At 45.2% G+C, this 23,323-nt stretch overlaps 1 protein-coding gene across 2 annotated transcripts in view; it reads left to right on the top strand.

Annotated features, from left to right (window-relative positions):
• The first annotated feature begins 8,916 nt into the window (after window positions 1-8,916).
• The window catches only part of FAM20C (FAM20C golgi associated secretory pathway kinase), a 97,030-nt gene continuing 82,623 nt past the window's right edge, over window positions 8,917-23,323 (top strand). Inside the window, exon 1 of one of the 2 annotated variants that reach the window (XM_083585092.1) lies at window positions 8,917-11,089. In XM_083585092.1, the coding sequence (XP_083441218.1) occupies window positions 10,290-11,089 (800 nt within the window). In that variant the 5' untranslated portion in view covers window positions 8,917-10,289. The remainder of the gene's footprint in view (window positions 11,090-23,323) is intronic. The other variant, XR_014541411.1, reaches the window with a different exon arrangement.

The following is a 23,323-nucleotide window of genomic DNA, read 5'->3' as shown; positions in this document are numbered from 1 at the left end:
CAACAACAACAACAATAAATTATTATTATTATTATTATTATTATTATTATTATTATTATCCCACCCATCTGGCTGGGTTTCCCCAGCTGCTCTGGGCAGCTCCCAACAGAATATTAAAAACAGAATAAAATATGCAGGGATTTATGCTGTGTAAAATGAACAACGGAAAGAGAAGAAGGGTATCACTGACATTTTAAGGTTGTATAAATGAATATTCTAAACTGTAAAACAGAAAATTTAATAAAAATTAGAAATCAAAACAAAACAAAAAACAAAGGACAGTTACAGTACTTTGATTTCCAGGTGGGCCACTGGCCAACCCGCAAACTTGGGGACCCCTGAAATAGATACACACATACAATTTTTCCCTTAAGCCACCAAGATGCCACATGTAGCTGGATCCTGAAGTGAAGTATAAGTTTGCATAACAGCATTTCTCCAAATACACCCTCCAGTCTCTTCTCTCTCTGCCCCGATCTTTTCATGGTTTTCCTTCCTGGCCATTCCAAAGTTGCAGTCTTGTGCTTACTTGCCAGCAGAGGTTGCTGGTGCCTATGGGGTCTGGTAGGGCAGAAAGTGGGGAGTCCAACACTAGGTGGAGCCAGAGCCAAGGACAGGCAGAACCCACTAATTATAGTTATCTCCTCATCCTCCTCCTCTGTGGTGAGTTCAACAAGGGCAACACCGAGACTGAGGAAGAAGAAGCTGAGAGCCAGGACCCGCCTCTGGTTGTACAAAAGCAAGTGGGGCTGCTGGAATCTAGACTGAGGTTGGTGGGGCAGTGCCCCATTTGCTCTAAGGGGAGCAGTCTCCACAGCAGGACTTCTGATTAATTGAACTTGCATGGTGTTCCGTTGCCAGGTTAGCGAGCCCTTGGGGGCAGAGAACTCTTGGGTTTGGTTTGCATGTGCTCCCCACGCATCATGCTGTGCCGATAACACCGATGCCACTATATAAATAGTCTCTATTACACAGTAGCTCTAAGCATGAATCGTAGTAAAATTCCCAGCTGGGCCTATTGTGTTTGTGCAGACATGCATGTTGTCCAGAAGCCAGCTGAAAACAAATTTCAGTCGCTTAATATGTGTACTCAGGAGAACCCAGACTCATTTAATTTAAACAAATCACACAAATTCCCACCATTGCCAACGTGACTGCGAAGGCAAATAGATAAATCAGGGGGAGAGATCTGGCAAAGCTGCCTTTTCCAGCAAACCGTATCATAAGCGTGTACAAGCGGTAAGAGTTGCCACGCAATTGCCAATGATGAAAACAATAGAGGGAAGGATGCAACAGAGGCATGAGATGCGGGATTTGTGCCACAGGTCAGCTCCACCTTCTTCACTTCACATTACTGCTGACTCTCAAGGAGACCTGCCTAAAACATCAAGCATTGTGCCCACCTTGCTACCACTGGGTACACACACAGGCGTAGAGCAATGATGGAGGATCACACACCTGGGGAATCAGACCATGTCAGCATATAGTAGCTGTGCTCCTACCCTGGTTGCTGATCTGCTGCTGGTACAGGTTCAAGGTTTTATATATAGAGATAGAGATAGAGATAGAGATAGAGATAGAGATAGAGATAGAGATAGAGATAGAGATAGAGATAGAGATAGACAAAACTTAATATGGAATCCAAATGGCCAAAATATTGGGAAATTATAGAACATGAGGAGGGAAAAGTGAAATTGCAGAGTTATGAGAAATTGAAGTCCAAAGTAAGAGACTGGCTTCATTATTACCAGATAAATGAAGTTTTCAAATTGGACAGGAAAATTGGCTTCCAGGTGGAGAGGTCAAAATTAGAAACAGAGCTATTGGAACCCAATACTAAGAATCTGTCAAGAATGTATAACTTGCTGTTGAAATGGAATACACAGGATGAGACGGTTAAATCAGCTATGATTAAATGGGCACAAGACATTGGTCATGACATTATGTTTGCTGACTGGGAACAGTTATGGACTACCGGTATAAAGTTTACAGCATGTAATGGCCTTAAGAGAGAACATTATGAAAATGATCTATAGGTGGTACATGACCCCAGTCAAGCTTGCAAAAATTTATCATACGCCCAATAATAAATGTTGGAAATGTAAGGAAACTGAAGGTACTTTCTACCACCTTTGGTGGACGTGCCCAAGGATCAAGGTCTTCTGGGAAATGATTTATAATGAAATGAAAAAAGTGCTTAAATGCACATTCGTGAAGAAACCAGAAGCCTTCCTCCTGGGCATGGTAGGCCAATTGGTGTCAAGGAAAGATAGGACGTTTTTTATGTATGCTACAACAGCAGCAAGAGTACTCTTAGCAAAGTATTGGAAGACACAAGAGCTACCCACACTGGAAGAATGGCAGACCAAGGTGATAGACTACATGGGACTGGCTGAGATGACTGGCAGAATCCGTGACCAAGGGAAAGAGACGGTGGAAGAAGATTGGAAGAAATTTAAAGTTTATCTTAAGAACTGTTGTAAAATTAATGAGTGTTAAAATGTCTTGGGTAATGCAAAATAGAACTGCAGTGACAAACAATTGGATATGAGAAAAAAGATTTAAAGAAAGTGTTATAAGTAATTGAAATTAGGGGTTGCTGGAAAGATTTAAAACAGGGATGCAGAAAGGGGAGGTATGGGGAAGTCGTTGAAAGAAGGTTTAAGGAAAAAAGGTTAAGAAATTATACGTGTTTATATGTTTGTTTGTTTATGTATTGTGTTGTATTGTCTTTTAATATGTGTTGAAAAACCAATAAAAAATTTATAAAAAAAAAGAGAGAGAGATAGAGATATAGAGATACAGATAGATATAATCTCGGGACGCAGGTGGCGTTGTGGTCTAAACCACTGAGCCTCTTGGGCTTGCCAATCGGAAGGTCAGCGGTTCAAATCCCCACAACAGAGTTAGCTCCTGTTGCTCTGTCCCAGCTCCTGCCAACCTAGCAGTTTGAAAGCACACCAGTGCAAGTAGATAAATAAGTACCACTGCAGCAGGAAGGTAAACGGTGTTTCTGTGCACTCTTGTTTCTGTCACGGTGTCCCATTGCACCAGAAGCAGTTTAGTCATGCTGGCCACATGACCCAGAAAGCTGTCTGTGGACAAACACCAGCTCCCTCATCCTGAAAGTGAGATGAGTGCCGCAACCCCATAGTCACCTTTGACTGGACGTGACTGTCCAGGGGCCCTTTACCTTTACCTTTACTTTTTTTATTAGTATATAAAGCACTTAATAACTTGAGACCCGTTTACCTGCAAGATGGCCTGGCCCCAGGTATGCCCACGTAACCATTCAATGTACTCTTACATATGCCACATAATTTCCTCTTCTATCATGTAATAAATCAATATTTTAGCATGGCAGCACCTACACTCTGGAACTCCCTGCCTATTGACATCATACCATAGAATGTGGAACGCAGGTGGCTCTGTGGTCTAAACCACTGAGCCTCTTGGGCTTGCCGATCAGAAGGTCGGCGGTTCGAATCCATGCAATGGGGTGAAGTCAGAAAACCACAAGGAAGGGGGAGTAAAATGGAGAGACTGGAAGCCTGTAGGAAAGCACTCCAAATTTGTGTTTGTCCTCTTCATAATAAGCTTCTAAAGCCAATAATTTCTAATGAATGCTTTCATGTGGCATCACCCTGTTCCAGTACTGAATGAATGGGCTCCATTGTCTCAGCGAGGCTTCTTTTAATTTACTTTTCCCACCCCAGAGAGGTTTGAAACAAGTCACCTTATGCATTAATATAGTGCTCCAATTATTTTTAATATCTCAATTGCTGGAAAATGTCCTTATTTGGAGAGTGAAGCCATTAAAATCGTACCTGTGGTTAAGAGATTTGCAAGGAGATGCCTAGAGGGTCAATTTAATGTTGGGTTTCCAGCAGCCTAATAGGACAGTTACAGGCATCATATCCAATAGATTTCCAAAAAAACTGCTGGTACAATGTGTCTCTCTGCCTGCATTTGAATGATTCCTTGTCTCGTTGACCATATCTCTCCAGTGTTTCCTGTATCTCAAAAACCTCTTTCTGGAGAATGCCGGATCCTCAGGACTGATTTTGGAGGGGCTCGGGGAATGTAATGTGGAGGAAGAGGGGATGGAAAAGCCCCATTATATGAGTGGATTTCCACACCCCCAGATCTAACACATTGCCATTCTTTGGTCTATCCCCATTTAACATCCCGCCAGCCCCTGCCAGCCTTAGACAGCATGGACAATAGTCAGCGATGATGGAAGCTGTTGTCCAGTGCCCGCATTGCCACAGATTCCCTTTTCATTTGTCTAGTCAAGGAGTGGAGAACCTCCAGCCTGCAGGGCAATCTTGGCCCACCAGAGGGAGTCCAAGCAAAGCCATTTCCGGCCAAACCACACACATCAGCTGATATCACTTGTGACATCATCTGATGGTGGTAGGGTAGGATTAAATTTGTTCGTTTGTGCATTTTTATCCTACCTTGCTCAAGGTGGTGTCCATCGTTCTCTCACCACCATTTTATCCAAGAGACCATATTGGCTGTGATTCCTGGAAGCCTCTTTCCTTTGGAACCTACCTGGACCCTGAGATCATCTTCTGAGGCCCTCCTTCATGTGCCTCCTCCTCGAGAGGTCCAGAGGGTGGCAACACGAGAACGGGCCTTCTCTGCAGTGGCTCCCCGTTTGTGGAATGCTCTCCCCAGGGAAGTTCGCCTGGCACCTTCATTACACACCTTTAGGCGCCAGGCAAAAACATTCCTTTTTAACCAGGCCTTTAGCTGATCTCTTTGACATCCTATACCCTTTTAAAATGTGGCTCTTCTCTCTCTCTCTCTCTCTCTCTCTCTCTGTGTGTGTGTGTCTGTGTGTGTGTGTTACAGTGGTACCTCAGGTTACATACACTTCAGGTTACAGACTCCGCTAACCCAGAAATAGTGCTTCAGGTTAAGAACTTTGCTTCAGGTTGAGAACAGAAATCGTGCTCCGGCAGTGCAGCAGCAGCAGGAGGCCCCATTAGCTAAAGTGGTACTTCAGGTTAAGAACAGTTTCAGGTTAAGAACGGACCTCCGGAACGAATTAAGTACTTAACCCGAGGTACCACTGTATTGGGTTGCTTTTATTCTGATTATATATGTTGTGATCTTTTCTGTGAACCGCCCTGGGTATAGGGCAGTATATAAACTCTAATAATAATAATAATAATAATAATAATAATAATAATAATAATACCTGCCCATGGAGAAATAAATAAATAAATTGCACCCCAGTATAGTCCCTGACTGCTCATTCATAGCGATCAAAATGGGCAAAGAGAGAGTCTAAAATGAGGCAGGTATTGTTTCATCTACTCCATGATCATCCAAGTTGTCCATTTTAGTCTTTGGGGTAGGGATCAGAATCAATAAGGTTTGGACAGAAGTCAATTTAGAAATCAAAGCAGACAAAACAGCATCAATGAGGTCATGGGTGGATCCAAGACTGAGTTCTGAATTCTGAAGGGAGCATACTAGGCAGGTAGTCTTGAATCAGAAAGGAGAGCTGGAGTTGAATCTTGATGGGTGGAATTAGCCAGAACCTAGAAGAATCAACTGGCTCCCCCCGCCCCTGAATGCTCATTGCTTGGAGTGTGCATCAGATTTGGTGGGGAGGGAGTTAAATGTCAAGCAGAGGTGAGGTACCTCAGCGAGATTTTGGGCTTGTTAGATGTGAAGCAGGACACCCCAGCCTGTTTGTCAAAGCAGACACCACTAAACTGTTTCATGGCGCCTTGGTGATCCAGGTATCCAAAAATGCTGCAGACAAGTACCCGCTAAAAGCAATTTCTCCAAGCCTATCATTTGAGCAATCACACCATGGTGAAGAAAGAGAGAACATCAGAATGGGGAGTACACAAAGGGATAGCTCTGCAGTAACTGACAAGTATAGCTTGTAGTCAGAGGGAAAGATGTTATCCCGAAGGGAATCCTTTCTAGTCTTCCTCTCCCCGCCCCCGCCCCAAGAAAAACCACATTAAAGGTACCTAGTACAAAAGTCACTGGGCTGATTTGTCTGAAACGTAGCAGGTTTCTTGCCCAGGGGAACCTCTTTCATAGCTGAAAATTTCAGACCAATTGTCCTGAAAATACCATGGAAGATTAAGTAATTAATTCTTCCCTCCCCAAGGTGGTGGCTGCCCCAGCAGAAAAACCATGACAATTATCTTTTTGGAATTTGGCAGGATTCTTCGACTCAGAAGGGGTAACGTTACCTGTGAATTTCATTCAATTCTGCCCTCCCCCAATAAAATAAAAGTTACAGAAGATTCCTGCAACTACCATCCACTTCTGCCAAAATAAGGTACTTACTAGGTACCTGCCACAAAAAAACTTCTGCTCCTTAAAAGAACACTGGTTGTCAGTCTTACATGCAACGGTCAGTTGCAAACGGTTGTCTGTGTTACATTTCTATAATTATATTTGTTGTTCAGTCACAAGATCATACACCAGACTTGCTGATATTAGCTGCTCATATCAATAATGTGGGGGCAGAGGGGAAAGAGGAAGAGAGAAAGAGAACAGGAACTGTTTCCAGGCAAAAAATAACGATACATCACAATAGGTGCCACCATATATGAAAGAGTTCATTTTATTACATTTATCAGCCAGCAAAAAACCCATATTAATGGCAAGCAATTCCATTAAGAGCTCATTATTTCCTTGTGTTTATAATAGGGGAAGCATTATCAAGGGTAATATTCATCTGACACAGCAGAAACTGAGAGCGTGAAACAGTTTGGGAAAGTCACAGGAGAAGACGTTGAGCTTAATTCCTAAAAAGAAATAGTTATGTTCCGCCTCCCCCCGCCCCAACTGAGTTCTGCTCATCAAAAGCATATCAAACCTTCATCGGAAGGGATGGGGGTGCAGAGGCGTCTATATAAATGCCATGTATATATTATTGTGTCAGTAATCTCCGTAACAAATTAAAGTAGGCAATTCATGTTAGCTGCACATTGCAGAGGGAGACCAACCCAGTGTGTCGAAGACTAAACTGACAATTCAACCAAGGACCTGCAGGCATTAAATCACTATGCTACAACTAATTGATATTGTTATAATTCGGCTATTATTGGGGAAATATTGGAAAACCAATAAGAACTTATTAGTTATTCTGCAACATTATCTTCATTTATTGCATGGTTGGAGAACCTAAGCCTTAGGGCTTCATTGCGGCCCTCCAAGCCTCTGGTCCTTGGGGCTTTCTGCTGGCCACACCCCCTTTCCCCAAGCCACACCCCTCCCTGGCCTTGCATCACAGCCTCCGTGAGGGTTTTTGCCTGGCTGTTATGTGCCCTCGACTCTCATAGAGGCTCTTGCTTGCCTGCCTGGATGATAGACAGGAGAGGGTGAATGTGCAATGTCTGGACTGCACTTCCCATTGTCCCTGAGGAATGGACATGCTTGCTGGAGCAGATGACATACCGCCCAACATTTCTCTGATGAAAATAGGGACACCCTATTCCATAACTGGGACATGGGTGGCGCTGTGGGTTAAACCACAGAACCTAGGACTTGCCAATCAGAAGGTCGGCGGTTCAAATCCCTGCGACGGGGTTAGCTCCCATTGCTCGGTCCCAGCTCCTGCCAACCTAGCAGTTCGAAAGCACGTCAAAGTGCAAGTAGATAAATAGGTACCACTCTGGCGGGAAGGTAAACGGCATTTCCATGTGCTGCTCTGGTTCGCCAGAAGTGGCTTAGTCATGCTGGCCACATGACCTGGAAACTGTACGCCTGCTCCCTCGGCCAATAAAGCGAGATGAGCACCACAACCCCAGAGTCGGCCACGACTGGACCTAATGGTCAGGGGTCCCTTTACCTTTATTCTATTATTATTATTTTTATACTATTTATACCCCACCCATCTGAATGGGTTGCTGCAGGGACTCTGGGCAGCTTCCAACATATATAAAAACACAATAAAACATTAAACATCAAAAAGCTTCCCTATACAGGGCTGCCTTCAGGCGGCTCGGGGGTCAGATAACTCCACACTCTCCAACATTCCTCTGATGAAAATAGGGACGTCCTAAGGAAAAGCAGGATGTTCTGGGATCAAATCAGAAACTGGGAATGCTTCTGTAAATCTGGGAATGCCCCTGGGAAACAGGGACACTTGGAGGGTCTGAGATGGGAATCAGGGTCCAGCAACAGCAGGAGTGCACCACATTGGCTATTCCTGACCCAACAGTCAGTTTCATTCCAGTGGCTTTTGGATTCATCTTGCAGTCATCGCATACAGAAACCACAATAAAATCTGGCCTGGTGTGCCTACTTAACCCTGGAGAGCTGCTCTGGGAGCAATTACGTGTGCATTTATGGATTGATTATTTTTGCATTAAACGCACACACGCACACACCCTGGACTCTTCTGTGCATCTCTCATCCCTCTGTAAAAAACAAAGCCCAAACCAAAATAATGACCTTGCAAAAGGAGCCAGATGCACTTCTCCTTTGTGTTTCATTTGCGAAATGTGCTCTGTGTAATGCAGACGATGACAACAGCAAAAAAAAATTATTAAAATAATAATTCAAGTCCCTCTGATCCGACGCAGCCAGACTGCCCTCGTACTTTGCAATCATAGATTTTCTTCCTTTCCTCTCTCTCTCTTTCTCCCCTGCTACCAGGGCCTTCCCCTCCTCAAACCTTTGAGAAAAAGACGCCCTCTTTTTGCCCTAGTTGGATCTGCAGTAAAAATGAGAGAGATACTGGGGGAAAAGGAGAGAGAGAGAGAGACAGCTTTTGGGCTGAGGTTTTTCTGTTACTATCACTGTAGCATTTATTTAGCCAATCTCTTAACTATGACGTCTGGGTGGATGGCTTGCTCATAATATTTTAACACACCCACCGAAGGCCGGCGTTGCCTCCTCCTCTCTCGGCCAGCCAATCTGCTGCATTCAGTGTGGCTCCGAGGGGGGAACCGCGCTGCACCTGCCAAACGCTCCCTCCGAGCGCGCTCTCTCTCTCTCCTCCCCCCTTTCCCTTTTTGCCTTTTCACATTTATTTACCCCCTTCCTCTTCTTCCCCACGAAAAGCAGATCCGCACAGCCCAGCGCGGATACAACCCCAGCTTCTGCCTTGCTCCAAGAAGGACCGCTATTGAGTGTGATGCTTCTATAGATCTTTTATTTTTCCCCCTTCTAATTCGCCTTTCCCCCCCCCCGCACCACCCTATTTAAATTCTCTATTTTGGGTCATCTGGGAGGTTATTATTTCTTTATCTCTCCCCCTCCCTCCCTCTTTGGAGCAAATGACAGTATTGTATTTTTCTTATATATAGTGCGGGTTTTCTTTTTTCTCCTGCACTGATTTATTTTTTTAAGAGAAAACCTCTGTCCTTTCACCCCCCCCCCACTTCTCCTCCCGCTACCCAATTCCTGGATGAGCCGATCGCTCTCGCCCAAGCGCTGGAAGGAAGCTCCGGAAAGAAACATGTTAAAGAAAAAAACCAGCGTCCAGCCAATGTTTTGAAACAGTCGCGCAGAGAGGGAGAGAGCGAGAGCGAGAGAGCGAAGAGAAAACGGCCAGAGGAGAGAGAGAGAGAAGGCAGGAAGATTTTCGCCTCCTGCCTTTTTCCAGCAGCCGCCTCGCTCGTTTTGCAGAGAACCGGGTAGGAAAAGAGAAGCTCGAACAGAGGACCAGAAAAATAATGGGCTGATTCCTTCTCCACCATCATCCCCCTCTCTTATGGTCCTTTTCTGAAATCTCGTCATCCACCACCCCCCTTTTACCTTTTTAAATTTAATTTAATTCTTTTTAAATGCTCCTGATTTCTTTGCCTTTATTTCCCTTGGCTTCTTTCTCCCTCCCCTTTTCCCCCAAAGGCAAAAAGAGGCCGATGTTGTGTGCATTCGGGGAGGTCACGTCCAACATCCGACTCTCTCTTTATTTTTTGCATCTGTTTTGACCCCTTCCTGCATTAAACCCGTCCGATCGTGGGGTGCTCCGAGGACTTTTTAAAAAAAAAAGATTTAATTTGCAACTCTACAGATCGCGATGCTGCTGCTGCTTCCGTCGCCGGCTGCTCCTCGGTTTTAAAAAGACTTGCCTGGTGCGGGGGTAAAGAAAAACCGATTTATTTATTTCTGGAAATGACTGGCTGGACCGGACCGGGAAGTCCCGACGCTTTTGTGTTTCTTTTTCTGTGAAAAAGCCCACCCAACTCCAGCCAGCCTTTCTTCCCACCTGGCTGGGGTCCCTTCATATATTTATTTCCAAATTAACCCCCAATATATATATATTTATTTATTTCCTCCTCCTTTCCAACCGAGCCATGAAGATGATTTTGGTGCGCAAATTCCGGATCCTTATCCTGATGGTGTTCCTCATCGCCTGCACCATGCATATCATGATCGACCTGCTGCCCAAGCTGGAGAAGCGGGCGGTGGGCGCCGACGTAGCCGGAGACGGCAGAGGAGGCGCTGGCGGAGCCGGAGGAGGCAGCGCCAACGCGGGCTGCTCCTGCTCGCACGCCGCGGCCGCCGCCGCTGCAGCCAGCCGAGCCGGGGAGAAGGAAGGCGCGCGGGGCTGGGCGCCGGCTCCGGAGCTGCCCGAGCAACAGCAGCAGCAAGCGGCAGCTGCAGCGCCGGCGGAGAGGGCCGGTGCCTCGGAGGCTGCCGCTGCAGCCGCGGGCTGGCCTAGCAAGCACACGCTGCGGATCCTGCAGGACTTCAGCAGCGACCCCAGCTCCAACGTGAGCTCGCACTCGCTGGAGAAAGGCGCCTCGGAGCGGGCCGAAGCCTTCAAGCGCGCGCAGCAGGAGAAGCAGCAGCCAAAGGGGCCGGATCTGACCCAGAAAGCGCTCATCCAAGATGGGGAGCTGCGCCACGGCCAGGCGAGCAAGAGGAGGCAGCAGCAGCAGCAGCCGGGGAACCGCCTGGGAGGCCACCGGCCTCGCCAGCAGCCGGGCTACGAGGAGGAGGACGAGGAAGGCGCGTATTTCTCCAAGCTGGCGGCTCTCTTCGAGCACCCGCTGTACAAGCTGCCCGTCCCGCCGCTGGGAGACCAGGACGTCCTGTTCAGCGTCAACAGCGACATCCGATTCAACCCCAAAGCGGCGGAGAATCAGGAATGGTGAGTTGGGGGATTGCTGGGGGGGGGAGAGAAAAGAGGCTCTGGAAAACGCCCCGCCCCGCCGTCGAAAATAGAGATTGGGGGGTCTAGGGTAGGAGTGAAACTAGGCTTTCTTTCACCCGGGGCAAAGACCCAGGTTGGCACACTCCCCGTGCGTATTTGCGCGCACGCACACACAGGCTGGGAGTCTCAATAGCGCCCCTTTGGAGGCTTCACCCGGGGCAAAAAAAACGCCCGGCTAGCTTCCCCACTGAATTGGGGTTGGGGGCTGCTGGGGGGTGGGGAGGAGAGAAGTGGCTTTGGCTTTAGGTAACGCCCCACCGCGCCGTCCAAAATAGAGGGGGGGTCTAAGGGAGCGTTGCCTGAAGCGGCCCTTTCGGATTCTCGGCTTAGGAGCAATCCTTAAAGAGCCTTGTCCTAATTGATTCTCTGAGCCCCCCACCCCTTCCGCACTGGTGTCTTTCTTTGCCCGTTCAGATTCTTGCATTGAGTGATTCTCTGCCCCCCCCAATTAAATAGAGGGGGGAGTCTTTGCCCCTTCTGGTTCTCTCCTGAAGAACAGGCAGCTGTTGGCTGATTCTCTTCTTTCCCCTAAAATTACAATAGGGAGGGAGTCTGTCTTACAATAGGGAGGGAGTCAGCTGGTGCTACTGCACCTTCTCCACCCTCAGAGTTTAATATCTCCCTACCTGAAGACTGGAAGAGAAACTTGCATGGGCTGACAAGCCCCCAACCCATATACTTCAGTAGCAGCAGCATAGAGGGAAGGGGGCAGAAAGTATTAGCTGACGTTGGCAGTACCACCTTGCTGATTCTTGCCTTCCCTTCTTAAAGAGAGGAAAAAGAGAATCTTACATTGATAGCCTGCCCACCCACCCTGTAAATAAAACAGGGAATGGGTCTTTCTAAGAGAGCTTCGGGTGATGTTGCCCCCTAGGAATCTTCAGCTCCTTCCAAAAATTATCAGCTCCTTCCTTAACAAAAATGGATAAGAGTCTCCTCTTGACTTTTACTGCTGTCCCCTCCCCCAACCCAAGAATACAGTGCAGAAGTCGTAGTAGCAGTGATAACATTTCAGAAATCTTCCTCCCTTATGAAAAAAATGGACAAGTCTTGCATTGGCTACCACCAGCCCCCCTTAATATTTTTTTAAAAAGGCCTCACACACCCTACAAAAATATAGGAGACAGCCGAGTTCTGTAACAGCATCAGCTGATGCCACCTCTTCTGATTTTCTCCTCCCTTCAAACCTAAAATATATAGGTAAGTGTCTTGCAGTAGTTAATGCCCTCCATAAGAGTCTTACAGTGATTGACACTCCCTTCTTAAACTAGATAAGATATCCTGAGATAGCAATGGCTGGTGTTTCTCCCCCACTTCTCCTCTGCTCCTGGTTTTGCAGTTATTGATGCCAAGGCTAACATTAACGAATACAAATATTTTACTGACTGTCACCCTTCCAAAAAACAAACAAACCAGAGTGCATTCTATGATGCTGCTTTCTCAGTAAGTTGTTCCTGTGGAAGATATTTCTCTTCTCCAGCTGTTGTAAAAATGAAGGAGTCTTGGTTGACCTCCCCTCCCCCCATATAAATAATGCAGAGATAATGTTTCTAAGAGAGCACTGTGTGTTGTGAAAGGTAGCTTTGGTTTATGATAAATCCCTTCTTTGATTCCCACCCAACCACCCACCCCGCTTCCACTGTGAAAATAGATAAGGATCTCAGGGGCAAAAAGGCAATGTTTTCCTTTAAAGATAGCACCTGGAGATGTCTTGCCCACCCAACCAAAAACTGAAGAGGCAGAATTGCCATGTCTTCTTCTCACTCTTAATGATTCTCCCACTGCCCCCTCTCCAAAAAACAGATAATGGGTAGTGGGTTTTTCAAAAATAACACAGACTAATGTCTTTTAAAATACCACTTTGAACTTCCTGATTGGTCTCCTGTGTCTCTCTGCCTATGTGCAATTGTTACCCCCTCTCCCCAAAAAGGAAGGTGAGATACAGTGTTTTTAGGAATCCTGTCATTGAGAAGAAGGTTGTTAGATTGTTTCATCTGAGCTGAAACGGGTTTGCAGAGTTAATCTACCCAAAAGACAAATAACTAGGAATCAGAAGGAGATGGACAATTCATGGTCTTCCCACCTGTCAGTGATCCCTCAGCCCATGTTTACCCCTTGTTAGGTAGAGAAAATAGAATTTGGAGGATTTTATTTAAGTGGAGGTGCCAGATTTAATTGACCTCAGGAAGAGGAACAGAATAGATGTTATGACTTCCACCACAGCCAGCCTTCCCTTCCCAGGAACCTTTCTTAAAAAAAACATTGTTTGAGTTGTGTGAATGGAGCCTGCTAATCTCATCCACCAAAGATGAAGCGGTGATGGTGAAATAGGGAGTATGTCCAATCCCATCTCCTTCCTCCACTGCCTTTGTCAGTGTATAATCTACTCACCTCCAACCCTTTGCTGGAACTGCTGAATGAATTGCTTACTTTTAATTATACAGGATGTTTCTCTAGCTTAAACAGCCGTTTTACCTGGAAATAAGCCCCATCAACCATAGTGGGATTTACTTCTGAGTAGACATATACAGGACTGTGCTAGTAGTGGGTTCCTGCAGAGAACCAGGTATGTTAGAAAAAAGGTGTGTCTTTCTCTCTCCCCCCCCCCATCTTTTCAGGCTTCTGTCTTCCCACTTTCTCTTTAAAAAAAAACCCCAGGGATGAAGATCTTAGTATATTGTCCAGTAATTTGAAATGCTGAGGATGCTCCTGCAGATTTAAGCCCAGACATACCCTGGCAGGATGCAGAGAATTTGAGATAACCATGCTGACATCCTCGCCCACTGCCGCTACTACCACTTCCAGTGTTCGAAACTCCCATTGTTCTAGGCGCATTTCACAACAGGGAATTTCATGAGCTCTAGGTGCAGTATTGCACCTAAGATTTCAGATTAAAACTGCAGAGTGGAAGGAAAGGAGGATCTTTTTTCTGCTTCCCCACTTCCAGCTACTCTCTAAAGACTGGAGAAGAGACCCTCTTAAAGAATATTAGTGAGGTGGGCAGGGGAAGGACTAGACCATGTGAAAAATGAGCATAATATTTTAGCTGCAGTTCATTCATTTTTCAGCTCTGTATTCTTATAAAAAAGTGCACCTAGACATTCTGTTGTTGCGCCTGTAACCTAGGCTTAAGGTGCCGTTGATCTCCTAGCTTTCATATCTCAGTTTCTCACACTGACCACTACTATACTAGATTCCGTTTTCCAGATGTTTGGTGACAGCACTAGATATTGTTCCCACAGGAAGCACTGATGGCCACCGATTTGGGTGGCTTTCAAAGAGGATGAGACGAGTCCATGGAGAGGACGGCTATTGATGGCTACTGGCCAAGATGGTTATACTCTGCCACCACAGTCAGAGACATTAATGCTTCTGAATACCGGTTTTTGGAAACCACAGGAGTAGAGAAAGTGCTCTTGAGCTCTGGTCCCACTTGTGAGTTTTCCACAGACATGTGGGTGGCCACTTTGAGAACAGGATGCTGGACTAGGTGGGCCATTGGTCTGATCCAGCAGCAAAGCTCTTATGTTCTTACCTTTCACGCTCTGGTCATTTGCCGATTGATCCTGTAGTCCAGGGATGTCCAAAGTCCATTTTGGGGGCCTAACCCGGCCCGCTGGTTGGTTTAATCTGTCCCCTGTGGAAGTTTATTTCCTGGGTAAAATCCCAAAAAATCTTCAACCCTAAAAAAAGGTCAACAACCACTTTGGTCAGCCCTTTGGTCGGCCCTCACAGGCCTCCACTTCATCAAATCTGGCCCTCTTTGAAAAAGGTTTGGACACCACTACTGTATTCCTATACTCACTGAGAGTTAGCCCCTTTGGATAGACGTGTGTAGGGCTGCACTGCTAACTTCCAAAGCTGAAAGAATTGCAGGTGGTCTAAACACTGTTTGCAAAAACTCTTCCCACCCCTTAGGATACCATTGTAGAAGTTGTTGTTATAAAGATAAAAGCAAGTGCATGAGCAAATCCCTAGGGTCCATCTCTGAGTAAGAGTATTAGGAGCTGGATCAGGCCAAAGTCACATCCTGTTCTCACTGTGGCCAGCCAGAAACCTATGGGAAGCCTGAGAGCAAGAGCTGAGTGAAAGAACACTCTTCCCGCCCCCTTTGTGATTTCTAGAGGTTTGTATTCAGACATCCATTTGATGCTTTGCTTACTGCATTTATAACCCACTTGTTCCTCCAAGGAGCTCTACGTGATGCCTTTAGATCTCCACCTCCCTGTTTCCTTCTCACAACAAACCTGTGAGGTAAGCTAGGCTGAGAGTGAGTGACGGGCCCAAGCTCACCCAGTGAGCTTCATAGCTGAGTGGAGATTTGAACCTTGGTCTCGTATGCTAGTTGGACACTCTAACCACAATATCACACAGGCTCTCTTTTTCATTGTCCCTGAAAGAGTCAGAGATCCTACTGGGTAAGGTGCAAGTTTCCATTCCCTCTCCCGATAAAAGTAATTTGTCCATTACACTCCACCCAACAAAGACACCCTTTTTGTATATGCAAATGTCATGTGCTAAATTGTAGCCCCAAAGACATAGATATATAACAAAAGGTGTGAGCTGTATCCTTCCTCCTTTTGTGGCCTCATTCAGGATTGTCCCTTCCCTGCTGTTAAACAATGCATTCATAAAAAATGAATATGGGTGGATAATATTTTTATTGTACAGGTAGGTAGCCGTGTTGGTCTGCCGTAGTCAAAAGTAAATAAAAAAAAATCCTTCCAGTAGCACCTTAGAGACCAACTAAGTTTGTTATTGGTATGAGCTTTTGTGTGCATGCACACTTCTTCAGATACACTGAAACAGAAGTCACCAGACCCAGATATATAGTGAGAGGGTGGGGAGGGGTATTACTCAGAAGGGTGGTGGGAATGGGTGATTGGCTGATAGGTGTGGTAAACCTGTTGACAACTGTTAACGACTGCAATTGGTCTTACAGGAAAAAGCAAAGGGTGTGATCGCTATAAACAGCTTTATCATGTATAATGAGATAAGAATCCAGTGTCTCTATTCAGACCAGGTCTCTCCATGGTTTTAAGTTTGGTAATGAGTTGCAATTCAGCAACTTCTCTTTCCAGTCTATTTCTGAAATTCTTTTGTAATAAGACAGCTACAGGTTTACCACACCTATCAGCCAATCACCCATTCCCATCACCCTTCTGAGTAATAGCCCTCCCCACCTTCTCACTATATATAAGGGTCTGGTGACTTCTGTTTTGGTGTATCTGAAGAAGTGTGCATGCACACAAAAGCTCATGCCAATAACTAACTTAGTTGGTCTCTAAGGTGCTATTGGAAGGAATTTTTTATTTTCTTTTTATATTGCTAGGAGCAATTCCTGAGTCCTTTTTTTCTGATTGAACTAGTCCCCCTTTCCCTCAGTACAGAGGGATGACTTCTTGGATATACAAGGCCAGGTAGGCAGGCTCTTTTCTTAACTCCTCTCTGGACCCCTGCTCTCCTCATATTGTCCCTTAAAATGGCAGGGCCTCTGATATATGCATCTGTTACATATCTTTCCTATCTGTCCTCCAAGGAGCTCAAGGTGGTGTCTTATACATTTCTTATTTCACTGCATGTACCTGTTCTTGTAGGTGCATTATATATTGAGGCAGCTTGCTTATTTTTCTCCTCTCCCCCTCCACATTGGATGCATAGTCCCACGGATGCCCCTCCATCCTTTTACAGCAGCTTTCCTCAGCCTGGTGCCCACTAGATGAGGCTCCCAACCAGTGCCGGATTTAGATATAAGCTAAGGGACGCGGGTGGCGCTGTGGGTTAAACCACAGAGCCTAGGACTTGCCAATCAGAAGGTCGGCGGTTCGAATCCCCGTGACAGGGTGAGCTCCTGTTGCTCGATGCCAGCTCCTGCCAACCTAGCAGTTCAAAAGCACGTCAAAGTGCAAGTAGATAAATAGGTACCACTCCAGTGGGAAGGTAGATGGTGTTTCCGTGCGCTGCTCTGGTTCACTAGAAGCAGCTTAGTCATGCTGGCCACATGACACGGAAGCTGTACGCTGGCTCCCTCGGCCAATAAAGCGAGATGAGCGCCGCAACCCCAGAGTCGGCCACGACTGGACCTAATGGTCAGGGGTCCCTTTACCTTTACTTTAAACAAGCTATAGTTTAGGGCCCCACTCTCTTTGGGGACCCCAAAAAAATTTAAAGGAAAAAACCCTGAATGTACTTTCCCCAAATATAAGAGAAAAAACAAATAAAATACAATCTACATATAGCAACAGTGTTTTGTGTTGTGTGGGCTTCTATGATGTAAGTCATGGGCCCCGCCTGCTAACCTGCTCCCTAAAATATCACTGGTTTGCTCATTTCTATATATAGGGTGCCTATGTTCTGCATGGGCTGGTTGCAGGGCAACAAGGGCAAATGGCTTTAGATACCTATTACGTCCATAAATTACAGTATAGCATATATTCAACCCAAAAAAGCAGTGACAATTTGTTGTTGACAAAGGACAGCTGGACATATAAAGGACCCCATTACGTTTAGTAGCTTAGGGCCTCATTAAACCTAAATCTGGCCCTTTCCTAACCCTCTTTCAGCCCCAGATCCGCGGTACAGCAACCGCTTTGCATGCAGAAACCCCCAGATCCAGTCTCTGGCATCTCCAGGTAGGGCTAGGAATGTCCCCCCTCTGAAATTCTGGAGAGCCGGGCTGGTCATTGGATAAGTGGACCCGATGGTCTGTATAAGGCAGTGTTAATAGGTGAAGTATTGCAGCTGAGAAAGCCTTTAAAGATGCAAGCCAAAACATGTCTACTTAGATCCAGCTGATTTCAAGAAGGCATCCCCCCAAGTGCATGCAACCTGAGATAATGGCCAAATGGGAGGATTTTGCCCTGTGTGGCTTTGCCCATCATAATTCTTTGTGGTTGGTATGTGTGTTGAAACTGCAATGGATATTACCCACTCCCATCCCTTTGCTGTGCAACTCGTAAAAAACCATCGTTGCCCTCTCACCTGGACCCTATTTATTTATTTCCATCATTTATATCCTGCACCTTCTTCAACATAGATGTTTGTTTGTCGTTGTTCCCAGGCTGGTCTACAGGGGAAAAAGTACCATTGCAAATAAACAATTTAATAGGATAAAAAGGTTTATTACCTATTGGAACCCTTTTAGTACACAGAGTGAGTAGCATTTAAACTAGTGAATCTTGGTTAGAGAGTAGATTTTGTTCATTGCAGTCACACACATACACATAAATGCCTGCATGTAAAAAGTGAAATAAAGTTGTTTATTGTAGGAAATAAATAACTTGGACAGAAAAGGTGTCTAGTTCCAGAGGTTGGGTGGCCATCTGTCTTGGATGTTTTAGTTGAGATTCCTGCATTGCAGGGAGTTGACTTGGTGACCCCTAGGGTCCCTTTCTAACTCTACAATTCCTTGAGGGAGGGGGAGAGAGAGAGAGGAGAAGGAGCAGGAAAACAGGGTGCTATCTGAGAATATAATTCTAATATCAAAGAGAGAGGGATTAAAAGTACAGGGATAGTCTGGGACTGTGGAGGTCCCCAACTCTTTTGTCTGTTTTAACCCCATGCAAAACCCCTCTTCTGCAAGCTGGGTCGCACCCAAATGCCCTGCATAATATAACAGAAAGCCTACAAAAAAAACCTAATGCAGCAAATTAAAAACAAACCTAAAGCAGCAACAGCCAATTTAAGCAGATGGTAAAATGAAACGGCTCTGAGTTTCGGAACGCTTACATTAGCAGTTCTTCAAAGCCTGGGAAAACAGGAATGTTTTTTGCCTGGCGCCTAAATGATAGTAATGAGGTCTCTAGGCAGACTCCCTCAGGAAGGGCAGGATGAAGGCGCTGAACCCTCTTCTTCTCCCTTTTTCTCTCATCACACATGAAAAGGGATCTAGGGATCCTCCAATTGGACCAGGAGGGCCATGCTCTACCTCTACTGGCTTCTGAATTCCAGCTTCTGGGAACTGCAAATAGGGAGAGAACGATATGGCACTCAGATTCCGCTTGCTGGCTTCCCAGGGGTTGGACATTGTGGAAACAGACTGCTGGATGGGAGGGGCCTTGGCATGATCCAGCAGAGTTCTTCTATTTTCATGTTCCTCAAAAGGCCTATTGCTAGTGAAGGCTGCAGTCTGAACACCACTTATCTCTGGGAGCAAGGCCTGTTGAATCTGGTAGGACTTACTTGTGAGTACTCATGTGTAGGATTGTAACCAGTTCAGCCTGAAAGTTCAGAACTGGACGAAAAACACCTTTAAGAAATAAATAAAAATCATTATCCTGTTATAAGAATTTTAAGCTCATATACCACATGTCTGAAACCCCACAGATTAGGTCCTGAACAAATTGACCTCAAATATTTCTCTGCAAGGTCAAAGTGGGAAACCTCCCCATTGTCTCTTTCCTCACAAATCCTGTCTTAAGGGCACATTCAAGATATGAACAGGGTGTGAGCCTTTGACCTGTGACCTAGATTCAGGAATTAAGTAGTTATAATAACAAAAGAGTGGCCAAAACCCAGATAATGCAATCAGGTAACTTGCCAGACAGGAGATAAACAACGCACTCAGATTTCTGTTGTAGACCGCCTTTTCTGTGATGTAGGTATGATGTTTCTTGGGGTGGTCTTGGACTCCAGGGCGGGCAATTTAAAATGTCTATATAAGGGCTTGCACACATGGCTCTGGGTCCTCCTCCTCTCTCCTGCTTGTGGGGGAGCACCCTGTTGCAACAGTTTAATAAAGATCAGGCTTACTAGCTGCTTTGCTTCTAAATATTCTCTGGTTGGTCTCTGTTATATTCTCCTACTAATACATAACCTACAAAAGGACTCTATATAGGCTCTTGGGTACCCCATAAGGGAAAAGGAGCATTTTTTTTTTTTTTACTTATATCATCCCAAAAGTGCACCACTGAAGAATTAGATCAGAGTCAATTTTGGCAGGGATATCAAATCAACTTCTCCCTGGTGGAGAACTCTTTCTTCAAGGCATCCTTACCAAAGCATCCTTCCTAATGCAAAAAGTGGGGGTGTCAGCATGGTCAAGGGGAACCCCAATATTTTCCATATCATCATCATCAACAACAAAACCCTTTAGGGGTATGCGTGTCTACATATAGGCACCAAACCTGGGTATTTTCGAACCTGAGTTCTTCCAGGTGGAGAAGCTGTGATTTAAGATGAGACCACAGGAACCATGAGGAACTTTTTTATGCTTTGGTAGTTTTAGTAAAAGGATCAACCTGGGTGGTGCTGGGTGAGTTATTCATAGTGAGACAAGTCAGGAGTTGCACACGTTGTTTTTATATTGCAAAAACCAATGGATGATTCTGGAGATTGATTGTATATATATATTTCTTTTCAAAGCAATCTCATGTTAAGGGCTTATAATCAGTGGTGGCTTATATTTGGACCAATATGGCAAAGGTGGGGGGGGGGTGGAGAGAGACAGACAGACAGACAGACAGACAGAGACCCTGAGACCAACAGCTCAATGAAGGCTAATCATGCTTGGTGGCTACAGAATGCTGACTGGCTGTTCTAGGAAGGGATTGGAATAGAACGCAATGGCGTAGCCTGGAAATGGATCACAGCTAGCTGGCTGGCCAGCATCCTGAACAGGAACATTTTTTTTACAAGTCCACATGTATTCCTTATATTCAGTCAAATATTTTTTAACATCGGGGGGCTCCAGCTTCTATAGATCATAGTGAACACATCTTTTAGCAACTTTTCTATCACAGTTCTGGGGTGTGTGTGTGTGTGTGTGTGTGTGTGTGTTTCCAATATATTGTGTAGAAAATGTGCTGGTTTAGTTATGCGAGAGAATTCCTGTCGCACTTTTCCATCTAGAGCATCTGCAGTTCAGCTTACTTTTTAAAGGTTATGACATTGTTGCTTCTAAGCTTTGAAATGCTGTCATTCGGGGAACTGTTTGATTTTCTCAGCAGTTGGGAAAGGGCTTATGAGTGTGCCAAGAGGGGCTGAAACAAGATAACGTTATAAGTTATTTACCTGCACTTTTAAATCCAAACACAGAGTTGATGTGTGTGTATTTGTGTGTTAACTGACAGTATGCAAGGTGCTTTTTATTATTAAACTAATTCCCTGTTTTTGTTTTTTTAAAAAAATATTTATTCTTTATGCCTGTACTTGGGTTGCAACCACATACTGGGGAGTAAGTCCCACTAAGTTCAATGGAATTGACTTCTTAGAAGACGTTCATTGCTTTGTGTTGTCTATGGATTTGCAAAATTTGAAACCCTGTAAATAAAGGCAACAATTCACTGGGGATTGCTCCTGCCTGAACCTAATAGGAATAAACAGGAGCTGCTGCAATGAATGGAGAAATTCTCTTTCGACTGTGCATCTATCTGAAATACCCATCTCGCTCGCTCTCTGCCTTGTAGTAAGAACAAACAATAAAGTAGCACAATGGCCTTCCAAAACCTTCTGACCAGACAGCCTGTCTCCTTGCATACGTGTATCGGTAATCTGAGACTGCGTCACAGGACAGAACAAGGTTCTTGCACCTCAGGCAGCGGTGGGGAACTGTAGCAGCCCAAGGGCCACATTTCTGCCTGAGCAACCTTTCAGGGGCCACATGGCAGGGGTGGGTGGGGTCAGAGGCAAAAGTGGGTGGAGCAACTACAGTGGTGCCTCAGGTTAAGTACTTAATTCGTTCTGGAGGTCCGTACTTAACCTGAAACTGTTCTTAACCTGAAGCACCACTTTAGCTAATGGGGCCTCCTGCTGCCACCATGCGATTTCTGTTCTCATCCTGAAGCAAAGTTCTTAACCTGAAGCACTATTTCTGGGTTAGCAGAGTCTGTAACCTGAAACGTATGTAACCTGAAGCGTATGTAACCTGAGGTACCACTGTACTGTTATTTCTACCTTTGTGTTGTAGGCTAATTTCCACGCACGCACGCACGCACGCACGCACACACACCCCTCTCTATTCTATCCAGGCAAGTATGAAGCATTTTCAGAGTGCAAGGACAAATTCCAGCCAGGCAAAAACACATGAGGCTGCAAAACAAGGCTGGTGAGAGGTGTGGTTTGCGAGGGTGTGTAACCTGGGGAGAGTCCTGTGGGTCAGGGAGGAAGGACCAAAGGACTGCATTTGGCCCGTGGGTTTCATGAATTGTGGCTTAGCTGAATTAAGCAGGCAAGCTCTTACACAACTTGGCATGAACCATATAATATTGTTTGAAGAACAAGGACAGTTATGTTGCAGGTTTCTTTATGGGCTGAGGAAACCCCCCCCCCAAAAAAAGTTAATGTTAGTTTTCTCTTGAAATGTAGTTTCTTTTTCCTAGACAGTTTACAGTATTTTACTCTCTCTTTGTAACACTTTTAACCTTTTGTTGTTTGTAATTGAAAATGAAAATAATGGCTTATTAAAGAATCTGCAATTGGGTTGCTTACTCAGATCCAGGGGCAGAGCAGAGGCAACCATTTACTGCACAGAACAATTCTGTCTCCACTGAATATGTGCTTTCTGGCTCTGGTTTTGTCATGCAAACTGGATCTGAAAGCACAAGATACAAAACGTTTTCTGGAGCCCAAAATCTCCCCCAACATACACCAGAAATCTCACGGAAGTACTAAAAACACCTCCAAAACATTGCTGTTTGTTTGTTTGTTTTGAGATTGGATGAAAGTTAAGCAGACATTTTTTGTAATTATTATTGATCTGCCCAGCACCCTCAATGTGCATTGTGCTTTGCACCATACAAGAGGCTAGGTCCCTGCCCTGTTGAGCTTACAATCTAAAATTGGAAATGGGAGGGAAATGGCAACAGGAGCTAAACAGAGGAAGACCAGTGAATTTGCTCTGGTCATTTGCTGCAAGTTCTGCTGCCCAGATGCTACTTGCTACCAAGTGTTTTACACTTTTCATGTTAGTCTTTCGTTGTCTTGATGGCATATTTTGTCAGTTTCAAAATTTGCCCATAAGCTGCCTTGGAAAGCCTTTGGCAAGGCGGAAGCGGGGTGGGAGCTTTCCCAGGAAATAAAATGAAATGTTGAAACTGCACATGCCAGATCCTCTCCCCCTCCTGAAAGCTAACAAAGTTAAACACACATATAAAGTGGAAAAAGGGATGTGAGAGCTGTACTGTAGAATATTAACTCCTCTTGCAAACAGGAGAATCAGCATCAAAGGTCACA

Source organism: Podarcis filfolensis (genome assembly GCF_964270895.1).
Source record: "Podarcis filfolensis genome assembly, chromosome: 14".
Classification (NCBI taxonomy): Eukaryota; Metazoa; Chordata; class Lepidosauria; order Squamata; family Lacertidae; genus Podarcis; species Podarcis filfolensis.
This window is presented reverse-complemented; position numbering and strand designations above follow the sequence as displayed.